Genomic DNA, 24,738 nt, shown 5'->3' with positions numbered 1-24,738 from the left:
GATGAGGGGAGAGGAGGTCAGCAAACCCCCTGGTGATGCCATGATGCAGATGGGGCTGCTGGCCACCTGCTCCTTGTTCTCAGCCCACACCTGCAGCTGGTAGATGCCCCATTGATGCTGCAGCTGTATCCCCATCCCCCTGAAGCACCGTGACCATTCTGTCTGTGCTCATGCTTTTCCTGGCCTGAGCTCTGGATGCTTCTAGGAGTTTATGATTATTACCTGATACTGATGAGCCTTTTTTTCCCCTAGTTGCCTGATCAGTGGGAAAAAGCTGTGATCAGTGTCTCACGGCCAGGCAAGATTCCTACAGGTAGCCGGTGTGGCAACACGGTTCCTGATGATGATAATCAGGTGGTTTCACTGTCACCTGGATCCAGGTTGGTATAACTGGATGGGCAAAAGAAGAGAAAAAATAAAACATTTGAAAATTGAAGTACAGTGATGTCACGTTTTCAGTTTGCTGTAACCTCTATAGGTTAAATAGAGGCGAAATACGTGAAAATTAATTTTCAGTGGGTTATTAAAACCACATTTAGTAGTGTGTCTGTAGACTCAAAGCTTTTAAGTTTATTCTCATACTCTGATAGGGTTTGTTCACTGAGTAGAGGGAAGGGGAGGTGTTTGCACAGCCTGTGAGTGAACACTGGTTTGACTCTTTACCTTGCTGATAACCTTTTTCCGGTTGTGACTTTCACAAGCCTCCAAACTGCTTCTCTCACATCGCAGCTTTTGTTCCGTCGGGTCTTGGCTGCTTTCTGTTATCTTGATTGCTCTATAGGGGCACCTGAAATGTTTTATGGTGCCGTTTGAAGTAAGGACTGTTTCCTGTTCCTTACTCAGATACGTTGTTCTCCCGCGACCCGTGTGCTTCGAGAAGGGGCTGAATTACACCATCCGCCTGGAGCTGTCCCAGTACTCCTTGGTGGATACGGAGACTGAGAACCCGTACACACTCATTGACTCTGTGAGCAGAATTTATTTCAGGGATACTCTTAAAAGCCTGGAAGTTTGCATCTCCCCTGGCATGTGTCTGTGTAAATTCAAAGTAGTATTTTGCAGCATTGTTGCTTACAGCTGAAGTCAGATTTCAACTGAACAATGTAATGTAGCATAGATTTCTTCAAAAGTTCCTCAAAGTATGTGAGGTTTTTTTCTGCTAAGAGGCTGTTGAGATATTTTGCAGTACTGCAGCTAGTTCACAGACCTATAATTTCTTTGGGGAGGCTGATGTGTGTCATGTAGGTCATGAAAATCAATGCCAGTGTTAATCTTCTTCAGAATGGATAGAATTTGATAGGTTTGGTAAGAATTTGTCAGATACCAGAAGTATTCCACCAAAACTAGAGAAATACTGTCATTCCAAATTCTGTCTGTTTGCTTTTTTGCCAAAAAAAGGTTAGAAACTGAGAAAATACTAAATTTTCACCATTTTGGTGGAGGCTATTTATAGGTAGTGACACATTGTCATTGTAAAATTGTTTTGTAGCTTGTTCTCATGCCATACTGCAAATCATTGGACATATTCACAGTGGGAGGCTCGGGCGAAGACGTGGTCACTAACAGTGCTTGGGAAACTTTCCAAAGATACCGGTGTTTGGAAAACAGCAGGAGTGTTGTGAAAACTCCCATGACAGATGTCTGCAAGAACATAATATTCAGCATTTCTGCACTACTGCATGAGACAGCGTTGTGTACGTAACCATCTACTTGTAGGGCAGACTTTGCCTGGGAGCTGGATGGCGCTTGCAGGCAGAGCAGTTTGCATGGGGAAGGCGTGTACGTGGGATGAGGTAAGGAATTCCTGTTCTGTGCCACAGTGCTCACTTTCTCCAATGTTCTTCTCTGCTCAGCATGCCAGTGTGACCCACAGGGCTCCCTGAGTTCGGTGTGTGACCCCAATGGAGGACAGTGCCAGTGTCGTCCCAACGTTGTTGGAAGACAGTGCAACAGATGTGCCCCTGGCACCTTTGGGTTTGGGCCAAGCGGATGCAGACGTATGTTAAACTTTTGGCTCTGGGCTGTGCTGTGGCTGGGGCCCTGAGGTTATGGCTTGTCATGGAAACTCAGCCCCTCTCCTGCTCTCCCTGCAGCGTGCGAGTGCCACGTCCGAGGCTCTTACAACGCGTTCTGCGACGTGGAGACGGGCCAGTGCCACTGCTTCCCTGGGGTGTACGGGCGGCAGTGCGACCGCTGCCTGCCCAGCTTCTGGGGCTTCCCCAGCTGCCAGCCCTGCCACTGCAATGGCCACGCTGACGACTGTAACCCCTACACTGGGGAGTGCCTGAGCTGCAGGGACCACACAGCCGGACACAACTGTGAGAGGTATGGCTCGTGTGCCCTTTCCCTGGCCCCTCTCCTTCCCCACAGCTGGGTGGGGCAGCAGCTCAGCTGTTTGTCTCTGGTGCTGCCGCTCAGGCAGGTGTTAAGCCACAGCGAAAGTCCCTGGGCCCAGGGAGTCAGAGAAGCACTTGTGGTCCTGGAGATTGATGGGAGTGGGGATCCCCACTTCCCTGCCTGCAGCCTTGCATGGCACTGTAGTGCCTGCATAAGTGGCCAAGAGCACGCTGCAGGACCCCAGGCCTTTGGCGAGCCATTGCAAACCTTCTGAGAGGCTTTGCAGTGGCAGGGCTGATGTCCAACCTTGGGTCTCCTGCTCCTGTGCTGGTGTAAGGCACACAAATGTGTGTCTGTGGACACAGCTGCTAGGAGTGTGAGTGGTAAGGGAGAGCCATAAGGATGTTTCTGCCCTTTGCTTCTTCACAGTGGTAGAAAATCTGAGCTTATTTACACCAAAGCTGCAGTGTGTTTGCCTGCAGTCCCTGCATGCTGTGTACTCTGTTGTGCAGGTGCCAGGCTGGCTACTATGGAGACCCCATCCTGGGATCAGGTGACCACTGCCGCCTCTGCCCTTGCCCTGACGGCCCCGAGAGTGGACGCCAGTTTGCCAGTGGCTGTTACCAGGATCCAGTCACACTGCAAGTCGTGTGTGTCTGTAGCGTGGGATACATAGGTACTTGGTGGGACTATGGAGGGGTGGCTGGCTAGGTTGAACCTCTCAGGGAGAGGATACGTTCCTCTGGGTTAGATGTGACCACAGCACCAGCATCAGTGAGTTGTTGCAGGGGGTGCCTCACTGGGAAGTTGCCAAGGCAGAGTGGTTTGTGTGGGTGGTGCCAGCATGACCATGAACCTCATCTGCAGCAGTGAGGGATGAGTGGTGCTGAGCAAAGGGTTGACAGGACAGCACTGGAACCGAGGGCATGAGCAGCATGCTTTGGTGGCCTGGGTGGTACTATCCATGCTCTGCACCAAGTTGCCATGGTCTCGCCACGTGCTGTCTCTATTTCTTTAAACATGATCCAGTTAATGCCCCCCCAGTAATGGTCTTTATTGCCTTGCTGATTACGGGGCTGCGCACTAGGGAGCTGTGATGGCCATTCTCACTGTGCCTGTTTGTTCAAACAGGCAGTCGATGTGATGAATGTGCGTCTGGCTTCTTTGGGAGCCCCGATGAGGTTGGTGGCGCCTGCCAGCCGTGCCAGTGCAACAACAACATCGACACCACTGACCCAGAGGCCTGCGACAAGAGGACTGGAGCGTGCATGAAGTGCCTGTATCACACCGAGGGTGAAAACTGCCACCTCTGCAGAGAGGGCTACTACGGGAGTGCCCTGCAGCAGGACTGCAGAAGTGAGTGGGAGACATGGCTGCAGCCCCAGCACCAGCCTTGTCAGGGGCAGCAGTGAACACCTATGTGCTTTTTACCTGGGAGCATTTGGAGTGGAGGAAAAACCTTATTACTTCCAGCTGGAGTTGCCTGCAGTTGCCCTGCAGCTGGGTGGGGCTCCTAGCTCCCATTTGAGAGGGAGGAGGGAGGCAGCATTTACATTTGCTGAAAGGAGGGAGGATTTTGCAGGAGGGCTTCTTACCCTCTTGATATTGGTCTGTTTATATCTTCTCCAGAGATAAAGTTGTGGGGGGAGGGTTTGGCTTTGTTTTCACATTACCACACTGCCAACGTGCAGTTGGGCAGTGAGAATGAAGGCTGTGATAGGAAGCTGAAATGTTGGTGGGGAAGCAGACCCACCTCTCCTGTGGCATCAGGCACAGCCCAGCAGGACAGGCGGGTCACTGAGCAGGTGAGCTTGCTGTTGGGCAGGTCACCACTTCAAGCAGATCTGTCACCATAGCTGACTGAGGAGAGCTGGGCAGACTTGAGCTTTGGTTGTACAGAGGGAGGAATGGAGAAGAGCAGGGAGGGTTGGGCTGGTTGAGTGAGGGACTCCTGTGGCCTTCTGTGTGCTGGGGCAGAAGCTGTACAGGTGGCCAGCCGCGGGACATGAGGAGAGCTCTTGAGCAGTGCTGGGTGTCATTCAGTGTTGGGTCAGCCAGGCCTGGCACTGGCACTGGGACGTGCCAGCATCTGCCCACACCTCTGCGGCCTCAGAGAATAAACCAGAAGTCAGGGCAGTCTGGTAGCGGGGGCAGGTTGACGTGGAGGTGCCGCGCTCTTTCCCTCACAGAGTGCGTCTGCAACTACCTGGGCACTGTCCGGGAGGACTGCGAGGGCTCGGAGAGCTGCCGCTGCGAGGCGGCCACGGGGCAGTGCCGCTGCCTCCCGAACGTGGTGGGGCAGACCTGCGACCGCTGTGCCCCCCACACGTGGCGGCTGGCCAGCGGCACCGGCTGCGAGCAGTGCGACTGCGACCCCGCGCGCTCCCTCGGCCCTGCCTGCAACGAGGTGAGGCAGCGGGGCGCGTGCCCAGGGCTCGGCCCCTGCCTGGTGCAGGGGTGAGCTGCTGAGGGGCTCACACCTCCTGATGGGTTTTGCCTTTTGGCTTTGACAGTTCACAGGGCAGTGCCACTGCATGCCAGGTTTCGGAGGCCGGACGTGCCGGGAGTGCCAGGAGCTCTTCTGGGGTGACCCAGGCGTGGAGTGCTTAGGTGAGTCCAACCCTGGTACCTGCTCCTTTTGGAAATGTCTGTGTGGCTGGGCACACCTTGTTCACTGGGACAGCCCTGCCAGGAGCAGCCCATTTGAGCCTTGGAACAGAGGGAAAAGGGCATAGTGGGGTCTGCCCTGGGGTTTTGGTGCCTTGCAAGATGGGACATGTGGTAGGAGCCCAGGCCTGTGCTTGTCTGTGTTTTTCTTGTCTGACCTTTATTTAGAAACAAAACTTTTTAGAAGCAACTCTTCCTTAAGGATAAGGTTGCAATGCTGTCAGGTAAGCCAGCATGATAAGAAAACATATTACAAGCATTTGAGTTTGAGAATTGCTCTGGAAAACAGTTTCCTTTGCCTTTCAATTGTATGTAGCTGAAGACCACTGTTTCTTGTGTCTTACAAAGACTGGAGTTGTTTTTTTTTTACTAGGAGACTTTCCTTATATTTCAGATAAAATAAAGGAGAAAGCAGAGACCATGCAGTAGGTTAGCCACAGCTACATGCTGCAAAACAGAGCACCATGAAGTAGGTTGTTTAGAAAACTGGATGGCCTCTGTCTTTTCATTATAAACAAGTCTGTTCGTTAGCTGGAAAAGAAACTTCAAACATTGTCCAGACCAGAACAAACTTGTATCTCTGATCTGTTCAAATAGGAGCCTTTGCCAGGAGGGTTTGCAATAGATTAAGGTATTTTTTTCCTGCAGGGAGGAATGTGCTTGCTGTGGTCTTTAATAAATCCCTTACAATAGAGATACCTTAGAGCCCATTGTTTTGGTAGATAGGCAGGTCACAGCTACTTGGTTATTGCAGCAGATGAAAGGACTGGGGAATTGTCCCAGTTCCTGAGTACATATTGGGTTTCTTGGGGGAAAGGCTGCCTTTGAGAGGCTGTGTGTGTTCTGACATGGTAAGGGGTGTGCTGACCTTGCTGGCTCCAGGGCAGGGATTGTCTTTTGCTATCAGTTGTCTCCATCGGGGTTTATTGATGGAGTCCATCTGCATACCTTAGCGGCAGGATTTTGCAGCATAGCATAATTTCTGATCTCTCCTGGTGTTTCTGCTGTCTTTTGAACGTGTGAAAACCTGTTTTATTTTTTATGAAGTAAAGACATAATATAATCTTCAGAGCCTATTTTTACCATGTAAGATCTACACTCCCCTTCCAGTCCACCATTCCTTCTGTGCCCTAGTGACAGAGAAGACTCCCTCGGGTGGAAAAGCAGATTTTCCTTCATGATTACATCCAACAGGAGGTCTCTGTGGCAGGTGGGGAGAGCTGCTGCCCAGGGCTGAGCAGTGGCAGCCTGCAGCGTGATGCTCTGGACAGGCTCCAAGCGTGTGCTGGCTTGTGGAACACATCCAGCCGGGTGGTGCTGCCAGCTCTCCCCGGTGTGCTGCGGTCAGTGCCTCCTGCCTGTCTGCTATCTCTCCTTGGCAAGAAGACAATTGATTTCTCAGCCCTCATTTAGCCCCGGGGAGGGAGTGGTGATGTTCAGGCTGGCAGACCTGCAGCTGCTGTGTGGGCAGGTAGCAGTTCTTAGGGATAAGTGGGTTGCAAGCGAACTGGAAAACCTTGCTGTTTATGGAGCTGCTGAGCAGTGTCCCTGAAAAACAGCAGAGATATGGCCTGCAGCCAGTGAAGCTGGAACTGTGAGAAGGCTTTGTCACAAAGATGTCTGCTCCATTTGCAAGGAATGTGTGGATTTCTGCCACGGCATTTGCCACCTGGCATGTTCTTGCTGGACCAATCAGCCAGTATGGCCACATTTTGTGCTGCATTCAGGAGCAAAATAGAAACCAGTCTGGATGGGGAAGAGCAAAAACTCTGAACCATGTGAGTGTGGACACAGTCTTCCCCAAGCTGATGCAGAGGTGTGGACATTGCTGCTAAGGACTCCAGTGCAGGATCCTCCACTCTCTAGGGCAAGTGGGTTCTGCTCAAGGTTGGAAACCACCAACCTTGAGTGAATCAATTACTCCAAGGACAGTGATGTGTGATCTCTTAATGAAAGGTCTTCAGGTTGCTGGCATCAAGAAACACAAGCTCCTGATGAGAAATGGGGACCATACTGCTCATGTTGCTTTGACAAGTTTTACAATACTAAAAAATCCCAAGTGTCTGCAAATAAGGTCTGGACCTAGCTGTGTGAAGATGTGCAAAATGATCCACTTTGGACAGGCCGGGGTTGCAGCTCTCCATAGGTTCTCAGGCACTTGCAGCAGCATTGAGTTATGGATGTGGCCCAGGGTCTCAGTACACTCCATGGGATACCAGGCTCTAGGGCACTCTTCTCTGCCAACCCCACTGCCAGCTGCTGCCTGTGATGTCTCTTTTTAGAAACCTTGGTAAGATCAGACATGGTGAAGCAGAAGCCAGGGAAGGCAAGTTTTTGTACCTGGTCTGGGTACTACAGTCTGTGTCCCCTGCTGTGGAGAGAAAGTGTCACCTGATGTCTGCTCTCTGCACATCCACAGAGATCACACTGGCACCACACTGCTGGGGCCAGCTGAGGTGGGTGCCTGTATTTGGACAGCATCGGGAACCCACAGCACTGGCTGCACTTCAGCGCCCACAAATGTCCACTGGGGATTGCACACCACAGAGAGCCTGTGGCAGGGTCTTCAGAGACTGCTTACTCCTCCCTGTGCTTTGAAAAAGCACACCATTCTCTCACTGACTTCAACATAATGAAACAAGCACAACAGAGGCATAGAGGGTGGGAAGAGCCCAGCATTTCTCTCTTGGCCTTGTGCAGGTCCCTGGGAGGATTGCAGTGGGCAGGAGCTGTGCTGTGAGCATTGCCTGCTCTGGAAGGCAGTGACAGCCCCTTGGCAGGACTCTTCTGCCATTGCTCCAGCCTGGAGCTGGCTGCAGCTCCACATGACTCTGTGTGTGTGTGCGTGCATAAAAATCCTACCTAAGGCAGTAAATAACAGCACTACAGAGTTAATCAAATTCAGGGCTCCCAGGCATTCTGCTGGAGCATTTCCAAAGCCTGGCAACTAAAGTGCAGGACTTGGCATGCTGAGTTCTGCACCAGCTTCAACCCACAAAGCATGTCTCCTGCAGAAGGCTCCAGGCTCCTGGAAAGCCTGAGATGTGGAGTGGCTGCAGATGCAGCTCAAACAATGCCTTTGCACAGTAGCTAGTTTAAGTTTATGCTTCATCTAATATGAAGGAGATGACAATTTTACTGTCATTACTGTTGTAATAAGTTGAACAAGCAGACCGGAGCACAGTTAGTAGGAGGTACTGTGTGAGATTGGGAGTTAGGTGGTGTTGCTATAGCCCCTTCACAAGAAGCATGTCCTGTGTTGGACATGAGTATCAAGGCTTAATGTACAATCACAGAATTTAACTGAACTACAGTGAAAAAAAAAAAGTCATGCTTTTTGTCAAATACACACTGCTTACATTGATAAGAATGTTGTTTTTCTCAGTTTTTAGTCTTTGTTATGTGGCTGGTGCTGGAACAGCTGTTCACTAAAAATTACTCTATTGCCATTTAAGAATAAGTTTTATAGTCTTAAACTTTAACACCCGGGTCTTAAGCTAGTCACATAGGCTGCTTTTATAGGAGATGTTTTTTGGTGTTCAGGGATGTCTTATTTCTTTCTGTGAGGAGTGTCTAAAGGAAGTCAGACAAATTTTATACTAAAGAAAATATAATTTTCACTTTGACTGTCATAATTTTAATTGACCAAGGGTCATAAAATATTGCAATGTATTGATTGTTTCCAGAAAACTATCCTTTTGGCATGGTCTGCTAGCATTTTAAGATGTAGCACAACTCCAGTAATTTTAGGCTGGGATCTTATCTTAACATTCCTACAGAAAATCATAATGCTGAGGAGTTAGCACTATGCTTTCAGGGTAACTTGAATCAATAGCTGATTATTCAGAAGACATTTGCTAGCTCTGCAAAACTTTCAACCTTACAAATTGTTGAATGGTTTTCTTATCAAAGTGCCTCACTACCACTGGACATTATGCCAGGAAAATATGTTTGAACAAAACCTTTGTGTTTTTTTCTGTGGAGGAGTTAAACATCTGATGCTCGCCGCCCTCAGACCCTCAGACTCAAGCAGTAAAAAAAATATCTGGAAAAATTATTTCTATTCAGCGTAGGATGATGTACAATACTTGTTTGTTCCTGGCATCCCTCAGTAAAGAATTGAACGCTGATATTGGTCTTCATACAGCCCATTCAGTATCCATTCTATCACCTCTGCTGTCGTATAAAGTGTTTTGACACACCCGAGTTTAAATTAAGTGATGAGCAAGTATACTGTATATTGAATTACAGTAGTTTAAATGGAAGTGAGTTCTGAATGTTTAAAATCAGAGGAAAAGGTAGAGCTGTCAGAGTAGGTAAAACATAAAGCAATTCACAGATCCTTTTGAGCTTAAAGCAAACGTCTCAAGCTAGTTACTTGCTTCTTTTGGATTTCTCCTCTTAGGTTTTTACATGACTGCATTTGGTATACATGTTTGAGTGTTTTTTCTATCTTTAGGATCAGGAAAAAGGAGGAGGAGAAATGCACTGTTGAAGGTGATAGAAAAATTACCCATGGATATTCAGTGTGTGCATGCACATACATGCACATGCATTTGTAAACAGATACAGCTACAATCCTTTATACTCATAATCTGCTAATCAGCAGATCCTGACTGAAGAATTTGGCTAAAACATTTCCAAAAATATGGTTTCCCTGAAGTTGAAGTATGCCACAGATGAATCGCTGATTGAGTTACACACTCAATTAAAGAAAACAATGTGCCCAGTTCCAAAATGACATTTCAAAACAGAAACCTATTGTTTAATGTAGTAAATGCTCCTTTGAAAACTCTTAAATCTTGGGCCAATTATTTCAAAACACTTCTTTTCCTCTACTATGTTTTCCATGGGAGATACTGCTATGTCCTGCTCTGCTTACAGATCTGAGGCCTGTCTAACACTGATTTTCAATGCAAGCAGCTGTGTCTGCATTAACTTTCAGCCTTTCACCTTGGCTTTGGGCCATCTGTCTGCTTGTAGGGAGAGTAATCAACCATTTGTCTTGAAGGCATTTCCAGCTTGAAGTGGTCAAGACATCCAAGTATCTTGAAGTAAACTCAACATCTGCTTGATTTTGCAGTGCAAATTGAACTGCTTTTCCAGTTTCTTGTCATATAGCATAGGGACGCCACATAAAAGGAGTTTACAGGACTTTGTCTTTCTCTATACCACATATGAGTATAAAGCTGTTGGTTGCTACTAAGCCACATCTGAAACATCTGCAGGCACATCTGAATCCCTAGATGTGCCTGTGTGTTTCTTGTTCTTGAAAAAGTTCAGATTAACCAGATATAAGCTAACACTGGATGTGTTGTATTTCTCAGGTCTCACATCAGATTTAGGAGTGTGCTGGTTGGAGCCAAAATCTCCTAGCAAAACAATACCTTGAAGGCCGTGTTTGAGTTAGCCTGTTAGGTGCAGGACTGCTTCTGAATTGCACAATGGCCATAGGAGTAGTTGGACATAACAAAGGAGGTGTTGGAGGAACAAGAACTATGCTGTGGCTAGAAGTGATGGTGGGTACTTCGGGCAAACAATGTGCTGGATCATTCTGACATGGTGTTTGCTCTGTTCTAGCGGGTGATAGGAATAAGGGTATCTCTGGTATTCACATCCCAGTTCATTGGCAGTGATAATTTAATGTCACAGGAATTTTTTGGTGTATGTGCACTAACTTGAATGATAGATGTGTGACTCAGTTGTTCTTCCATGAGCTATTTGCCAATCCTATGCCAGTCTTTTCCAGTCTGCACCAGCTCAGAGGGCCTCCTTTCCTTTCACATACATCCTGCCACTGTCACTATGCTTTTGTTCTTTTAGGATGCCCTTCAGTCAAAGAGACTGAAGTCAGTGGGTTGTGGCAGGCAGGCATTGCCTGAGGCAGAGGTGAAAGCTGGCACTGAGCTATTTGCCTGGGGGACTGCAGTGTTCAAGGTGCTCCTCACTCCTGAGAAGGCTTTATATGATCTTGGCTTGGGTTTGCTTTCCTTCTCTTGAGAACTGGCTGCAACTGAAGTGAATAGAGGGTTTGATCCCCACCATAGCATAAAGGGAAGGTGTTTTTCTTCAGTGGCTTTGAATGTGTTCCTTGCTGGGTGTAAAATGCCTGGTGATGGTGTCCAGGGCACAAGGACTCATCCACTAGAGACATTGGAGATGGTTGGGGTGAAATCTGGCATGGTCCTGTATATGGTTAATATCTTGGGAAGATAATGAAGAAGAGAAAGAGCAATATGAAACCAGCACTTTTGAAAGCCATTCTATTTAAATTTCATTCAGGGGACTGAGGTAATTCAGAGCCAGAATTGCCTGCTTGTGGGCTTGATAAAAAAATCTTAAAATGGAGAAATAAGACACAGTAATGTTTTTAGCTGCCTTGTATAATTTTCTCATGGTCCTGCAAAGCTCAGTTTGGGAGTTTTGTAGGACTGGATTCTTCTAACTGTTGTTCTGCATTTAGAGTAAATTAAATGCTTCTTTGCTCTTATCATCCCCCAGCAGACAGCTGTGGAGTTTAGGTTTTCACTTAGCAAACAGTATGTTAGTACCTAAATTATTTTCTCTTCTTCCCTAGTATTTTCGGGTTCCAGAGATTTTGGAATCCACTCTACCATGTAAATGCTACTAAAGCCATGTCATCTGCATTTCCTGAGCATGCAGGTATTCAGGAGTAGAATTACCAATATGGGGTTACGGGGTTTTTTTTTCACATTAAGCCTTTTAAATCTGCAAGTAAATATAGTGATCTGATTTGCCAGCAGCAAGTATTCATGTAACTTGATCAGACCTCCGGATCTTTGAGAAAAACCACATGCCATTTAGCTTCTTTCTGTACGGAGGAATTTGGACAATTCATCATTATACCAAGGGCCTTATTAGTTGACAGAAGGGTTAACTGACCTTCAAACAGGAACTCAACAGTTTGCCTGCAGGGAACATATTCTATGGTGAGTTGACTACTTAAGCACTTTTGATGTAAAGTAAAAACAATCTCTTGTGTCAGGGTATAGTTCAAAGAACAAAAGACCGTTTTGCTCAATTGTGCAGGCAGCAGAAGTTATTTTTGTCTCTTGCCTATCATATTCACATTGTACAAGAAAGTCGTTTTGTAGAGGAGTGATTTGTTCTGCTGGGGCTCTTTGTTTAATTTTTGAACTGAAGACCACCACTGTGTTCTGGCATTGAAGCAAACAATGTACAGTCTTGAAAACAGCTTTGTGTTTCACCCTATTTTCAAGGGGGCATTTGCTTTGGGTGTGTGAATTGATTTATGGGCCCTTTTGAGCCATTTAACCTCCTTCGAGAATGCCTGGTAAATGGATGTGTAAGTGAGGGGTTTTATCAGGTATGCCAGTCCTTTTCCCGTTTAAGGAACACGTGCTTGACCCGTTTGAGTGCACTCTGCCATAATGATAGGTAGATGATGTGCGTATTTTCAAAGCCTCTCTTTTTGTTGCTTGCTGCCATCTTTTTATTAAAAGCTTTTGATGTTGGTGATGTTCTCTGCTGCTGCCGCCTCCTGTGTGGTTAAGGAGGTCAAGTGGCAGCCACGCTGCGTGGAAATGCTTCTCCTGATAGCATTATTATGTACAGCTTCTCCTGATAGCATTATGTACAGCTTCTCCTGATAGCATTATTGCGCCTGTGCTTTCAGCAGTGACACTGCATCACTAAGTTAAGTAACTTCTCTTTGCAATGCATTAGTGCCAAAGAAATGCATTTCATGAAGGTGTGAATACTTACTCTGAAGTCTGTGCCCAGTGTGAAATAATTTTTTAAAAATTTATAAATCTGTTAAGTATCCTCATTTCCACTGAGGGTGACATTGAGGGTGACAAACAGCATGTACGCTCTTGGTCCTTAACAGCTAAAACACTACAGGGCTGCCCATGACCACATTCTTTGTTCTATTCGACTTTTCACTGCCAGATTTTTTTCTGATTTTCTGTATACCCAAAGTGTCAGCCCACTGCCAGGCTCCTCAGTGTGTGTTGTGAATGTTTTCCCACTATCCATGACAGGAGCATGATCTGAGCCAGTCCCTGTATCTCTGCCTAGAAGATCACATGAGGGCTTTTGCTCCATAGATTTATCCCGTTCTTGGAAGCCAATTCCCCTTTTAGCACCCACAGCACCTTATGGAAGAGAGCTCCTCCACTTAACCAAGTGCTGTGTAATCAGTTATCTCCTTTTAGTGCACTGTTTGTGGGAGGTGCAGGGGAAGGTGGTTGGGTTTTGATCTGCAGGATTCCTCACCTGAGTGTTACTCCTCTGCTGGAGGAGACAGTAAATGGCTGTTCCTAATTCAATTTTCCTTTTTTTCTCATGGTTTGCTTTTAAACCCTCTGCTATGTGCCTGCCTACCACTTCTTTTCCTGTCCTGAGAGTCTTGCTCTACTCATTCTTCGTTGCAGGAGAGAAACTGCAATGAAGTTTCTCTCTAGCTGACATCTGAACATTGCAACGTGGTGTCCATCCTTGCTCCATTATTGTTCTTACTGTTTCCAAGATGTGCAAATCCTGATCTCCCATTGAGTTGTTTCCCCATCTCTCTCCCGTCTCACTCAAGCTTGCTCCATACATAAGTGATACATCCATAACTAACTTTTTATAACTGAGACACTGCCCACGTCTGTATTCTTTTCACCACTTCATTATAACTAATTTTTTTCCCACCCTGCCAATGTCACTGTCATTTCCCTCTCCATGGCCTTAACATGTGCCTTTTTCTCCCCCCAGCATGTGACTGCAACCCTCATGGCATCCAGACTCCACAGTGTGACCGTGCCACTGGGCAGTGCATCTGCAATGAAGGGGTGGAAGGGCTGCACTGTGACAAGTGCTCCCGGGGCTACTCAGGCTTCTTCCCTGACTGTGTGCCGTGCCACCAGTGCTTTGCCCTCTGGGATGTGATCATCAGCGAGCTGGCTAATAGGACCCAGCAGTTCTTGGACAGGGCTAACACCCTAAAAATCACTGGAGTCACTGGTCCATACCAGCAGACGCTCAACACGCTGGAGGAGAAGCTCTCTGAAATTAAAACCATCATCGCTCAAAATCCAGCAGCTGAGCCCCTGAAGAACATTGGGAATCTCTTTGAGGAAGCAGAGTGAGTATAGTTATAGTTACATGGATAAGTCTGTTGTGGGAAGAAGTGGGAGGTCCATTGAGCTGGGATTTACATGAGTGACTGATGTCCCCATGCTGGGCTGAGGGCACTCTGGCTTCTCTGGCTGGGTAAGGGTGCTGTGGCTCCTGGGCTGCTGGAGCACCTTGCCATGCTCTGCACTGGTAGTGAGTGCCCATCCCACTGGGCAGAAACCAGGGAGCAGAAACTTGGTGGGACAGGCAGGAACAGTGCAGCTGCCAGTGCTGGGCTGGGTTGTCCTGCTCCCACTGCTCTCCAGGCAGCTAATTACCACGGAGCCACTCATGCTTGCCTTGTGCTGCCCCAGGGCAAAGGACAAACACTGCTATTATGTGAGAGAATGAAGAGGGGGAGAGATTAAATTCCTGGATTTCCCTTGTAGCTGATGAGTTGGAAACTTCAGCCTCTTTCTGCACTCTGAGCATGTGTTGGGGAAAGCACCAGGTTTAAAACAAGGATTGTTTCCGTTTTTCTCAGAGTAGAAGCCTTGTATTTTCTTTTAGGGCTAAGCATACAAAAGATGGTAGTCTGGAGATGGGGCAGTCTAACATAAAGTAGGATTACAGAGGCTTTCTAGCCCTGTCTGCAACTGCTCCAACTTGCTTGTGCATTGTGAAGGGAACTGCACAAAGCAAAGGGGTGAGGATTAAAGCACAAATGTCTCAATTAGGAATAGTTTGTGTCCTACAGCTCCCCTCCCTCCTGCTGGAGAGCTGGGGATGGCTGTCGCTTCTGGGCTCTGTGTGTATTGAGGGAGATCAGAGCAGCTGAGGAGCTGCTTTTCCCTGACTTACCTTATGTGTATCTGTTCTTGCTCATCTCTGGCTGTATAGAAAGTACTGGGCTTTGGAGGAGTCCTGGAAAGCAGCAGGCTGTTGGGCTATTGAGAGAGTTGTAAATTAATCTCAGGTCTTAAATACTGCCTTGATTCTTTCAGAATGAGGAAATGCTTGATTTGGTGGGATCACCATGGATGGGAATAGCTTCCTATGCCCACTTCTGTTCCACAGCAGCCTTGACATGTAATACTCACTTGCTTTTCCTTTTAGGGTTATCCTACTAGCTAAAGCCTGCTCCATGGCTCACTGAGCGAATGCTTAGAGCAGTAGGTTTTCCTTCAAAACCCTGGTGAGGAGGGATCTTTACAGAAGAGTTTAAAGAATTCATTGTGTTAAAACTAAGGCTCCCCTCTCCCTGCTTCCCGAAGTTCAATTCTGCCCAATGAGCTCGTAGTAATCAAAACTACATTTGAGCTGTGTGGGATGGGAAGCGAATTATGTATGGATCATAGTAGTCAACTCTGACCTATGCAGTTGCCAAGATACAAGAGCATTACTCCAGTCCTCTGGAATCTCCCTCCCGTTAATCTTACACAACGCAGCTGTTTCTGAGCAATTTGGTGCTTTGGGTTTATATATGTGCTGTAGATTAGAAAGTAGGTTTGTATAATAAAGGAAACAAAACAGTATTCTAGGTAGGCATGTTGTTACAAATCACTTGGAGCTCCACTTAAGGGAGGCGGGTCCTGCCATGGGAGAAGCTGGGTACATCTCTAGCCAGCACGTTCCAGTGAAGTATGAGGTGTATGATCCTTCTTCCTCCCCATGTTGAGTCCTGTGCCTGTTTTACAGAAAGCTGACAGCAGATGTTACAGTTAAGATAGCTGACATAGAAGAAAATCTTTCAGCCTTATCAGCAAAGAGCAATAGCACAGACACAGACCTGAGTGCACTGGAGACAGACGCCAAAAGTCTCGACCACGTCGTGAAAGAACTCGCAGAGCAGCTAGAGTTCATCAAGATCTCTGATGTTCGGGGTAAGTGTCACAGGGAGGGGGAGAAAGCAGCAGGGTGCCCAAAGATTTAATTAGTTCATGGGTTTAAGTACCAGATTAATCTAATTTGTAATAAAACACAGTTCCTCTAGGATAGGTTCTTTCTGTGCATTAGCAGAGTTGCTGATGCAGCAGGAATTTTTGCCCTCTCATCCTGTCTCTCTTCCTCTGCACGTTGTAAAGCTGGCTCAGTTTCTTGGGGCACTGAATCATTTTAAGGTATCATGCTGAACACATTGTAGATGAGACACAACAGAAGAAAGTGCACCAAAGATTTCAAGATATGCGTGGACATTCCCCTTGCTCCCTTCAGTCTGTTAAACTGCTATTTCTGGGTGAAAAAAAAGAGCTCATGGTAAAGAGTCTAACTGAGCCACCCAAGCCTTGCATGTCCATTGGCACACTGAAATGGGCCAAGAATCAAAATTTGCTGGAGGAAGAGGAATGTCACCAAATTATTTTGAAATTTGGAAGGCTGACTTCAAAGAAAGTATTTTTATTTTTTCTTATATATTTCCTGGTTTGCAGGAAATCTGAGATTGTTTCCAGTGGACATGGGAGATTTTAGACTGAGGCGAGTAGCATGTGGAACAGGGGAGTTCCTGACTTTTGGCATTCTGCAAAGGAAACCTTCCCCAAGGTGCAGAGTATAGCCACCCCATAGGGTCCCTCACACCCACACAAGGCCTCTCCAGGAGTTGTCCAAAATCAACAGTTCCACAAATCAACATCTTTCATCAAGCAGTTGTTTCTTAGGAACATTCTGACTAGTTTCCAAGCAGTGACTCCATAAGCCAGACATCCCAGGGCAAGAAATAAGAACTAATGGGATAAGGGAATCCTTAGAAAACAGATTGTTCCCCTAAAAACCTTCAAAGGCTGTATCTGCCTTTGCCCTTAGGACAAGCAGAATTCATTCACTAGGGACAGAGAAAGATTTAACTTCAAAGACCAGCTTGACACTCCACCAAGCAAAGAAGCAAACATTTTTTTCTGCAACAGGCCAAATTCTGTCAATCTTGCAATGGCACAGCTGCCAAGGCCAGTGTTTCATTTACTGTGATATATCACTAACCCTGATGTGTCATCTGCTAACACCTGTAATATGCATTACTTTGGGTTACTTCACAGAGTTCTCATCAGCTCCCTCTGATTTCTGCAGGAGCCTTGGATAGTATCACCAAGTATTTCCAGATGTCCCTGGAGGCAGAGGAGAGGGTCAATGCCTCCACTGTTGATCCTGATAGTGCCGTGGAGCTGTCAGCACAAACGCGGCAGGAAGTGGAAGACTTAATCAATGAGAAGGAGGCCCAGTTCAAGGCTAAACAAGAGGAGCAGTCACGCCTTCTGGATGAACTCGCTGGAAAGCTGCAGAGCCTGGATCTCTCTGAGGTGGCTGAGAAGGTACACAGCTGAGAATCTCTGGGATAAAACCCCTAGCAGAAAGAGAGTCGGGTTTGTGATGGAGCAACGGGTGGGGAGGAGCTGTAGGGCATGACAGTGTGAGATGTGTGGTTGGTTCATGAAAAATGCACCTTGCTGTGTTGAGCAGCCCCTCCGTTTTGTGGGCTACAACTGGGTTGTTAACTGGTGGGCTCTGACACTACTGGCTTTCAAAGACCAGCCTTTCATGTTGGTCTTCCTCCCACTTTTCCCAGCCCCAACAGAGCACCTGTTTTTGCATCATCCCTCTTCTAATCCAATGTTCTTTGCTAGGGACAGAGTTCCCACGTACAGAAAAGTGTGGAAAATCTACTAGGCTGAGAGCCATCCTCTTCAGCCTATCCCGAGTTCAGTGCTTGCTTTCCCTAGGCTCCCCTCTTCCCTTCTGCAGCTCCATTGGGTACACTCTGCCTGTACAGTGCCCAGCCAGGCTATGCTCCTGCTCACACCCACGGGCCTCAGCATCCCCCCCAGGCTCATCCTCCTGCCTGAGACAAAGCAGAATTTGCAGGGAGCTGGAGTCAAAAGGGCATTTTCTCTGTTGAGGGTGCCTGCTCATCTGTAAATATGATTAAGGATGGCTTTTTCTTGGGAAAGTCTGGGTGTTCCCTCAGTTTCTCTTTGAAGTTGGCCAGCTGCATTCAGTGAACAATCCCTGAACAACCCTGGGTGAAGGCAGGCTGCAGGGCACCGCTCGCTCGGTAACTCCCCTGGGCAGGCCAGGCCTGTGGCAGAGAGTGAGTTCTTCACACGCTGATTGTCCCTTGTCCTTTACAACCAGTCATCCCTCCCACCCCCTCAGCCCTCCTTTTTTCTTTGAAAGGAAGAAAGAGACATCTTTCTGTTTAGTTTCCCTTCCTTTACATTCCTGCCCTGACTGTTCCTTCCCCTACATTCCTGCCCAAGAACTGAAATCTTGGGTAGATGTTTATCGAGGCAGTAAATACTGAGTTGCTTGGAGGTGTAATCATGAGACACACAGACCCACACCCACACAGCCCTTTCTGCTTTCTAGCTACTGCTGGGTTATGTGCCAAACAGGTAAGAGGGACTCATTTACACTTCACAGGAGACAGCTGCAATTAACTTGGCTCAGCCCCTAGGTTTTCCCCGGGAAGGTTTTTTGGCTGCAAAACCTGAGTTAGCGACTATCATTTGGCAAAAAGAGAGTAGGGGGGAAGGCAGGGGCATGAAAAGGTAAAAGAGAACAGGGAATTTTCTAATTTTCTCTCTGGTTAAACCGACTCCTGTGTTAATTTCATTACCAAACAATTGACCAAGGAGTGGATAATTCTCAGTGCAATGCTGCTGATAGAAATAGTTTTTCTTCTTGAAAAAAAAAAAGCTTACTCTGAAATTTTGTGGTCGAATGGTGTCCTACTCCAGCCCCCACGCGATGGAATGGCAATCAGGCTGTGACTGCTTCCCTTGTGTCCTTGCAGACATGTGGCACTGCTCCGGGGGCCTCCTGTGCCGAGTCTGAGTGCGGGGGGCTGAGCTGTCGGACAGACGAGGGGAAGAAGAAGTGTGGAGGCCCCGGCTGCGACGGGCTGGTGACTGTAGCTCACAATGCCTGGCAGAAGGCTATGGATTTTGACAGAGACATCCTCAGTGCATTAGCAGAAGTTGAGCAACTCTCCAGAATGGTAATATGCCAAATCAATTGTTAAGATAGTAAAAAAGAAAAAGGAAAATCTGTTGTAGCACAGATACTAATTGACAAAGTATGTGCTGGTTTTCTGCAGAAAATAGTTCTTTTGGATTGTGTAACTTCAGCATGCTTGTAAATATCTTCAGAAAAGGCTTGCTAGAGTGAAGCTTCATGGATAACTAAACATCAGCCAGAGTTGTTTAAACTAGCACTGGTGGTATGGATCAGGGCCAGGTTCCAAGTGTTCTGTGAGTTTTATGAGAAAAAGCATTCCTTGTTACTATTACATCTGACTCCAGATGAATTGTTTTAAAACAAGCCCTAAAGCATAAGAAGATAAGCAAGCAAACCTTCTATTTTCCTTTCTTTAGGTTTCTGAGGCAAAACAGAGAGCAGATGAAGCAAAACAAAACGCACAAGCGGTTTTGCTTAAAACCAATGCTACAAAAGAACAAGTGGACAGAAGCAATGAAGATCTGAGAAATCTTATTAAACAGATTAGAGACTTCCTAATGCGTAAGAATGTTACATTTTAATTATATTTTAATTCTGAGTTTGTGAAAACTAGCTTTACATCTGTACTATCTTCCAAGAGTTAGTGCAACAGTTGTCATCATTCCCCCCCACCTCCCCTAGACAGTGTGTATGATGAAATCTGGAAACATGAGAAAAACTAAGAGAAAACCAATAAGAAAGTGAGAGCTAACTGTGACATGTTCTTGTGTGCATTTCAGCTGAAGCTGTTGTACTGCAGTACTTTGCCAAGTATGTCTGGCTAGAAAGACAAAGTAGTATTAAAGGGGAAGCAAGTCAGAAACTGCATTTCTCTCTCTGCAAGAAAGCAAGTAAAGGCTAAATGAGAGCCTTGTTTGCCAGCAGCCCATTCCTTGCCTGTTTGTTCAGGGCTGACTATGCTGGGAGCACAAACACATCTACGTGCAGCTGTTGGTTTTGTTTCCTGTGGGCTCAGGTCCTCCCCAGAGTGGTGCAGCTGAGCACCAAGATCTTTAATTGGCTTCCAGGAGAGCTGTGTCAGCAGGGCCTATACACCTGCTGGGCTTCTCCTGAGAGGGAAGTTTCGCCTTGGGAAGTAGTTTTAACACCTTGATTTTCCATAAATCTGGGGGAGGAAGTTTTCCCATGATTTTCATTCTTAAGGAAGCAGCTGAACAAGAATTTGAGTGCTGAGACATGACAGAGAGAAGCTTTTACTCACATCTTTGTCATTTGTGTCCATCTGCTAGAAGACAGTGCTGACCTGGATAGCATTGAGGCAGTGGCTAATGAAGTGCTGAACATGGAGATGCCAAGCACTCCCCAGCAGCTGCAGGCCCTGACAGAAGATATTCGTGAGCGCGTGGAAAGCCTTTCTGATGTTGAAGTCATTCTGCAGCAGAGCGCTGGAGACATTGCCAGAGCAGAAATGCTACTGGAGGAAGCTAAAAGAGCGAGGTATGTAGCCCTGATTCATCTCATTGCATCAGAAAATGTAGTTTAACTTTCCCTAAAGTAAATTCTCATTCTTCCCTAATGTTCATTCCTTCAGTAAGGGGCAAAACCAGCCCGTTGCAGCCTATGTTCTTTTTCCAGTTCCAAAGTAAGAGCATCTTTAGCATTAACAATCTCACTCCACAGCAAAGGTGCAACAGATGTTAAAGTCACTGCAGACATGGTGAAAGCAGCACTGGAAGAAGCTGAAAAAGCTCAAAATGCAGCTGAAAAAGCCATCAAACAAGCTGATGAAGATATTAAAGGAACTCAAGACCTGCTGACTTCAGTGAGTTCTTTATGAGTATTTCTTAAGATAATAGAAGCAGCACCAAGTCTGATGCTTAGAAACTGATGTAAGCATGTCTAGGGTAAGCTCTTGGGTACTGCAAAGCAAAGGCTGCAGTTAAAATGCATCTAAACTGCATCATTCCTGCCTTCACATCAACTTTTGAGTGAATGGGACAGATCCTAGGGGACTGTTTTCTCATAAACAAACCAAACCAGACAACAACAAAAAAAAAAACACCAAAAGGCTTTTCTCACCCTGTATCCTGCACCAGCCAAGTTAAATGAGCAGGACTGCAGCCCTCTAAACCAGCAGGTCTGACAAGACCCCTGGCAAGCCACACCTGCCAGCCACTCTGGTTGTGTATTGGTGTGCTTAGTGTCATCCTGCATTGCAGCACCAGATTAAAATAAACAAATGCTGGACTGAAGTGCCAAATGCTGCAGTCTTGTCAGATACAGTATTTGCAGAATTTGTCTCAAAGCCCTCATGAGACCACTGTGCTATCTATGCTTATGAAGCTTGGCAAGTTTAGAAGCTTCACAAGTCCATTATCACATGATGGAGTCAAATGTCTGAAGTTTTGTCAACGGATTAGTCAGTTCCTGCATGTATAATGCAATCAAATACTTTTAGACCATGGCCCTTAATGCTTGTGCAGCCCCATATGTACCATTCTCAAGCACTGAGCTTTTTCACCCTGACTGCAATGGGCCATTTTTAGTAAAATTAAACCACTGTTTTTAACTCAGATATATGGACACAAGTTGGCTGAGCAGAGTTTATGGAGAAAGCTTAGTATTATATCCATTGTCTTTTGAAAGTCTAACTCTCATTCTTCTTTATCTTAGATTGAATCTGAAAATGCAGCATCTGCAGAAACGCTGAACAATGCTACCTTACGTCTGTTTGAGCTAGAGAAGAGTGTTGAAGACCTTAGGCAAAAGGCTACTACAAATGTAGGGAATGTGGGAAATATAGAAGACAAAATTATTAGTGCAAAACAAAATGCTGAAGAAGTTCAAAAGGTGAGAAGCTCAGGAACAATCCTAAAGAGAAGCCAGCAAAACACCCCCAGGTTTGGCTAAAGGGAGATCAATGAATACATGTGATCCATCATATTTATTGTTCATATTCTGGGGACAGAAAATACTCCAACATTCATGCTCTTACCAAAGATAGCAACTTTTTACTTTGGTATCAGATCCTGAGAGAGATGTATTGGGAAGTTTTCAGGTTCTGAAATAGCTGCAGGAAACCTGTCAGCCTTTCACAGATAGGTTTCTGTTCATCAGCTTTACTATATGTCATAGGAGAACTGGAATTTTTTTTTCCACTTGTATATAGAGTATTTATGGTTCTATGACAATGATAGGTTCAGGACAAACAAAACAGAATTTGGCATATACAGAATTAAGCACCAGGAAAAATAATTATCTTAACATAAAACTGAAGTAATTGCTAAATATCAAATGCAAGCTTTTTCTCTGTGAACATATAGCATTACTCCCAATGTTTGCTACACACTTTTGTAACAGCAAAAGAATGTTCATTAACAAAACAATCAACCAGTCTGCCAGAGGAAGCTTCATTGCTCCTATCTCTTGTCTGTAGTTAGCCTACAGTCTGTAGTCAGTCTCCAGAGAGCCATTTTGTGACAGGAGAGCTGCATTATCCATCAATTCAAGAATATCCAAACACTAAGTAGTATTTCAGGTGCTGTCCAGTAAACACAAGAGAATTCCAGTGCTGCTATGGTTTGTTATCTTGCTCAATGGTTGATTTTAGTTGGGCCATAGGACTTCTTAATCTTAACCCCACAACAAAAAGCACAGCTGAGAAACCAAACTCACTACTTTCCCAGCACCTTCACTAACACCAACTGGGCAGCTAGTTCAGTTCTTATTGCTGAAAGGGGAGCAAGGGTACCCCTCCCCAGATGCAACACTCAGCCAGGAGCAGTGCCAGTGGTTCTAGGGGCCATCGCTTCCATTAGTTACAGAACCCTGCAACTGAATCCCATAAATCTCTGCCAAGTGCTAGTATTGAAGCTTTAGAACAGCCACAGATTTGCAAAAGAGCAACTGATGAGTCTTCACCACAGCTCTTAGTATTGGACAGAAGTAGGAAATAGCCTGACACCGTTTCTGCCTTTGTTAAGTGAGCTCCCAGCGCAGTCTCTCCTTGCAGCCGGATTAGTAAAGGGCAGGGAGGAAATGCCACCTCCGGCTGCATTGGCTTCGCCTGAGCTCCACCTTGTGCTTGAATTCGGAACAGGTCCTCACCAACGAGCTGAGCGGCAAGTACAGAACCGTGGAAGAGCTCATTGCCAAGAAGACAGAGGAGTCGGCCGAGGCCAGGAGGAAAGCAGGCGTGTTGCAAGACGAAGCTAAAGCCTTGTTGGCTCAAGCAAACAGCAAACTCCAGCTGCTCAAAGGTAAGGCTGTTCTGAGGAGGTAATTTGGCACCTTAGAACATGAAGCAATTTCATGCTGTTAAACCAGCTATTCATCAGCAGAAGGGGAAAAGAAAAGGTACTTTTTTGTTACTTTTGTGATCTGCTTTCCTTATTCCTTTGGACATAATACAGTCTTTTGAAGCAAAGATTTCTATAGAATAAGCTGACACTTACAGGTGAGACACAGACTTCTGGTGTGGCACCTCTCACTGTACCCAGAGCCACCACAAGAAAGGAACAAAACTACTTTGCTCAGGACAAGGATTCATCTGTTCCAGCAAGACCCCCATCTCCAAACAGTACTCCCCTCACCCCACCCTGGAAAGCTCTTAAAACAAAAGCTAATCAGGACACAGGCATTCCAGTTCACAGATTAATTTAACATTTATTGTTGACCAAGTTGATTGAGCAAGAACAAGGCAATCTGTCCCTTGCTACCAGAGACAGAATTAAATTTTCCTTCTGGTTTTGCCAGGCCAGGAATTTATTCTTCCCCTCTTCACTACTCCTGCACAGTTACTGTGACTTGCTGAGTAGTCTTAATCATCACAAGCCAAAACATTTCACTTTTCTGTAAAAGACACCATAGAGCAAAGAATGACAATTATTTTAACACTCAAAATACACTTTTGAATTTTCACCTTTGGAAAATAACTTCTTTGTTACTTACATCCCTGTGTTAAGGAAACAAAAAGATGCCATTACAGCCTTTGTTGATTTTTGAGGGTTTTGTTTGTTTTTTGTTTTTTTTCCCAAAGAATATCTTCCACAATAGAAATAAATTTGAATGGTAGTTTATCCATAACTATAATGATTTACATGCATTAAAACACCACAAATTAAGCTGGGTTTTTTTGCCTTCCTTTCCATACAGATTTGGAAAATACATATGAAAACAATCAAAAAGTTCTGGAAGACAAAGCCAAGCAGTTGGTGGAGCTGGAAGAGACAGTTCGCTCCCTCTTACAGACAATCAGCCAGAAGGTTGCTGTTTATAGCACTTGCTTATAAACAGGAGCGGGAAGTGCTTGTGTTCAGGGTGGGTTTTACAAGTATTATACTAGTTCTTTTTGACATTACACTAAGACCTGATAAGGTGAACAGGTTTTATATTGACTTTAAAGCCACAGAACCAAAGAAACGTAACTTTTTGATGTTGAAAATAAACAGTACTTTTGTATCACTGTATGTACCTAGTATGACTCATTAAGTTCCTGCCTATTTTCAGTAGCTGCAATGGTACATCAATTAATCCTTTAGCAAGTCTTGTTCTTACCCTGGTTAGAGATCTAATAAAATCTTGGCTTGAACTGTGTAATTCTAAAGAAGGGTTACTATTGCTATAAAACATAATATGGTGACTCAGACCAAATTACCAGTGAATGAAGAAATACCATCCACATGTAGTTAGTTATGCCAC

The 24,738-nt window shown here is 45.8% G+C and overlaps 1 protein-coding gene across 1 annotated transcript in view; it reads left to right on the top strand.

The window, feature by feature from the left end:
* Positions 1–24,636, top strand: part of LAMB1 (laminin subunit beta 1) — a 42,352-nt gene extending 17,716 nt beyond the window's left edge. Inside the window, exons 15-33 of the mRNA XM_030292018.4 lie at positions 253–380; positions 844–967; positions 1,490–1,694; positions 1,854–1,997; positions 2,094–2,325; positions 2,850–3,013; positions 3,469–3,693; positions 4,527–4,744; positions 4,851–4,947; positions 13,747–14,116; positions 15,787–15,971; positions 17,152–17,393; positions 18,875–19,078; positions 19,455–19,599; positions 20,328–20,535; positions 20,719–20,860; positions 21,712–21,888; positions 23,138–23,297; positions 24,193–24,636. Of these exons, the coding sequence (XP_030147878.4) occupies positions 253–380; positions 844–967; positions 1,490–1,694; positions 1,854–1,997; positions 2,094–2,325; positions 2,850–3,013; positions 3,469–3,693; positions 4,527–4,744; positions 4,851–4,947; positions 13,747–14,116; positions 15,787–15,971; positions 17,152–17,393; positions 18,875–19,078; positions 19,455–19,599; positions 20,328–20,535; positions 20,719–20,860; positions 21,712–21,888; positions 23,138–23,297; positions 24,193–24,329 (3,507 nt within the window). The 3' untranslated portion in view covers positions 24,330–24,636. The remainder of the gene's footprint in view (positions 1–252; positions 381–843; positions 968–1,489; positions 1,695–1,853; positions 1,998–2,093; positions 2,326–2,849; positions 3,014–3,468; positions 3,694–4,526; positions 4,745–4,850; positions 4,948–13,746; positions 14,117–15,786; positions 15,972–17,151; positions 17,394–18,874; positions 19,079–19,454; positions 19,600–20,327; positions 20,536–20,718; positions 20,861–21,711; positions 21,889–23,137; positions 23,298–24,192) is intronic.
* Positions 24,637–24,738: the final 102 nt, after the last annotated feature.

The sequence above is a fragment of the Taeniopygia guttata genome, chromosome 1A (genome assembly GCF_048771995.1).
Source record: "Taeniopygia guttata chromosome 1A, bTaeGut7.mat, whole genome shotgun sequence".
Lineage (NCBI taxonomy): Eukaryota > Metazoa > Chordata > Aves > Passeriformes > Estrildidae > Taeniopygia > Taeniopygia guttata.
Note: the sequence above shows the minus strand (reverse complement) of the source record. Positions and strands in the feature narration are given on the sequence as shown.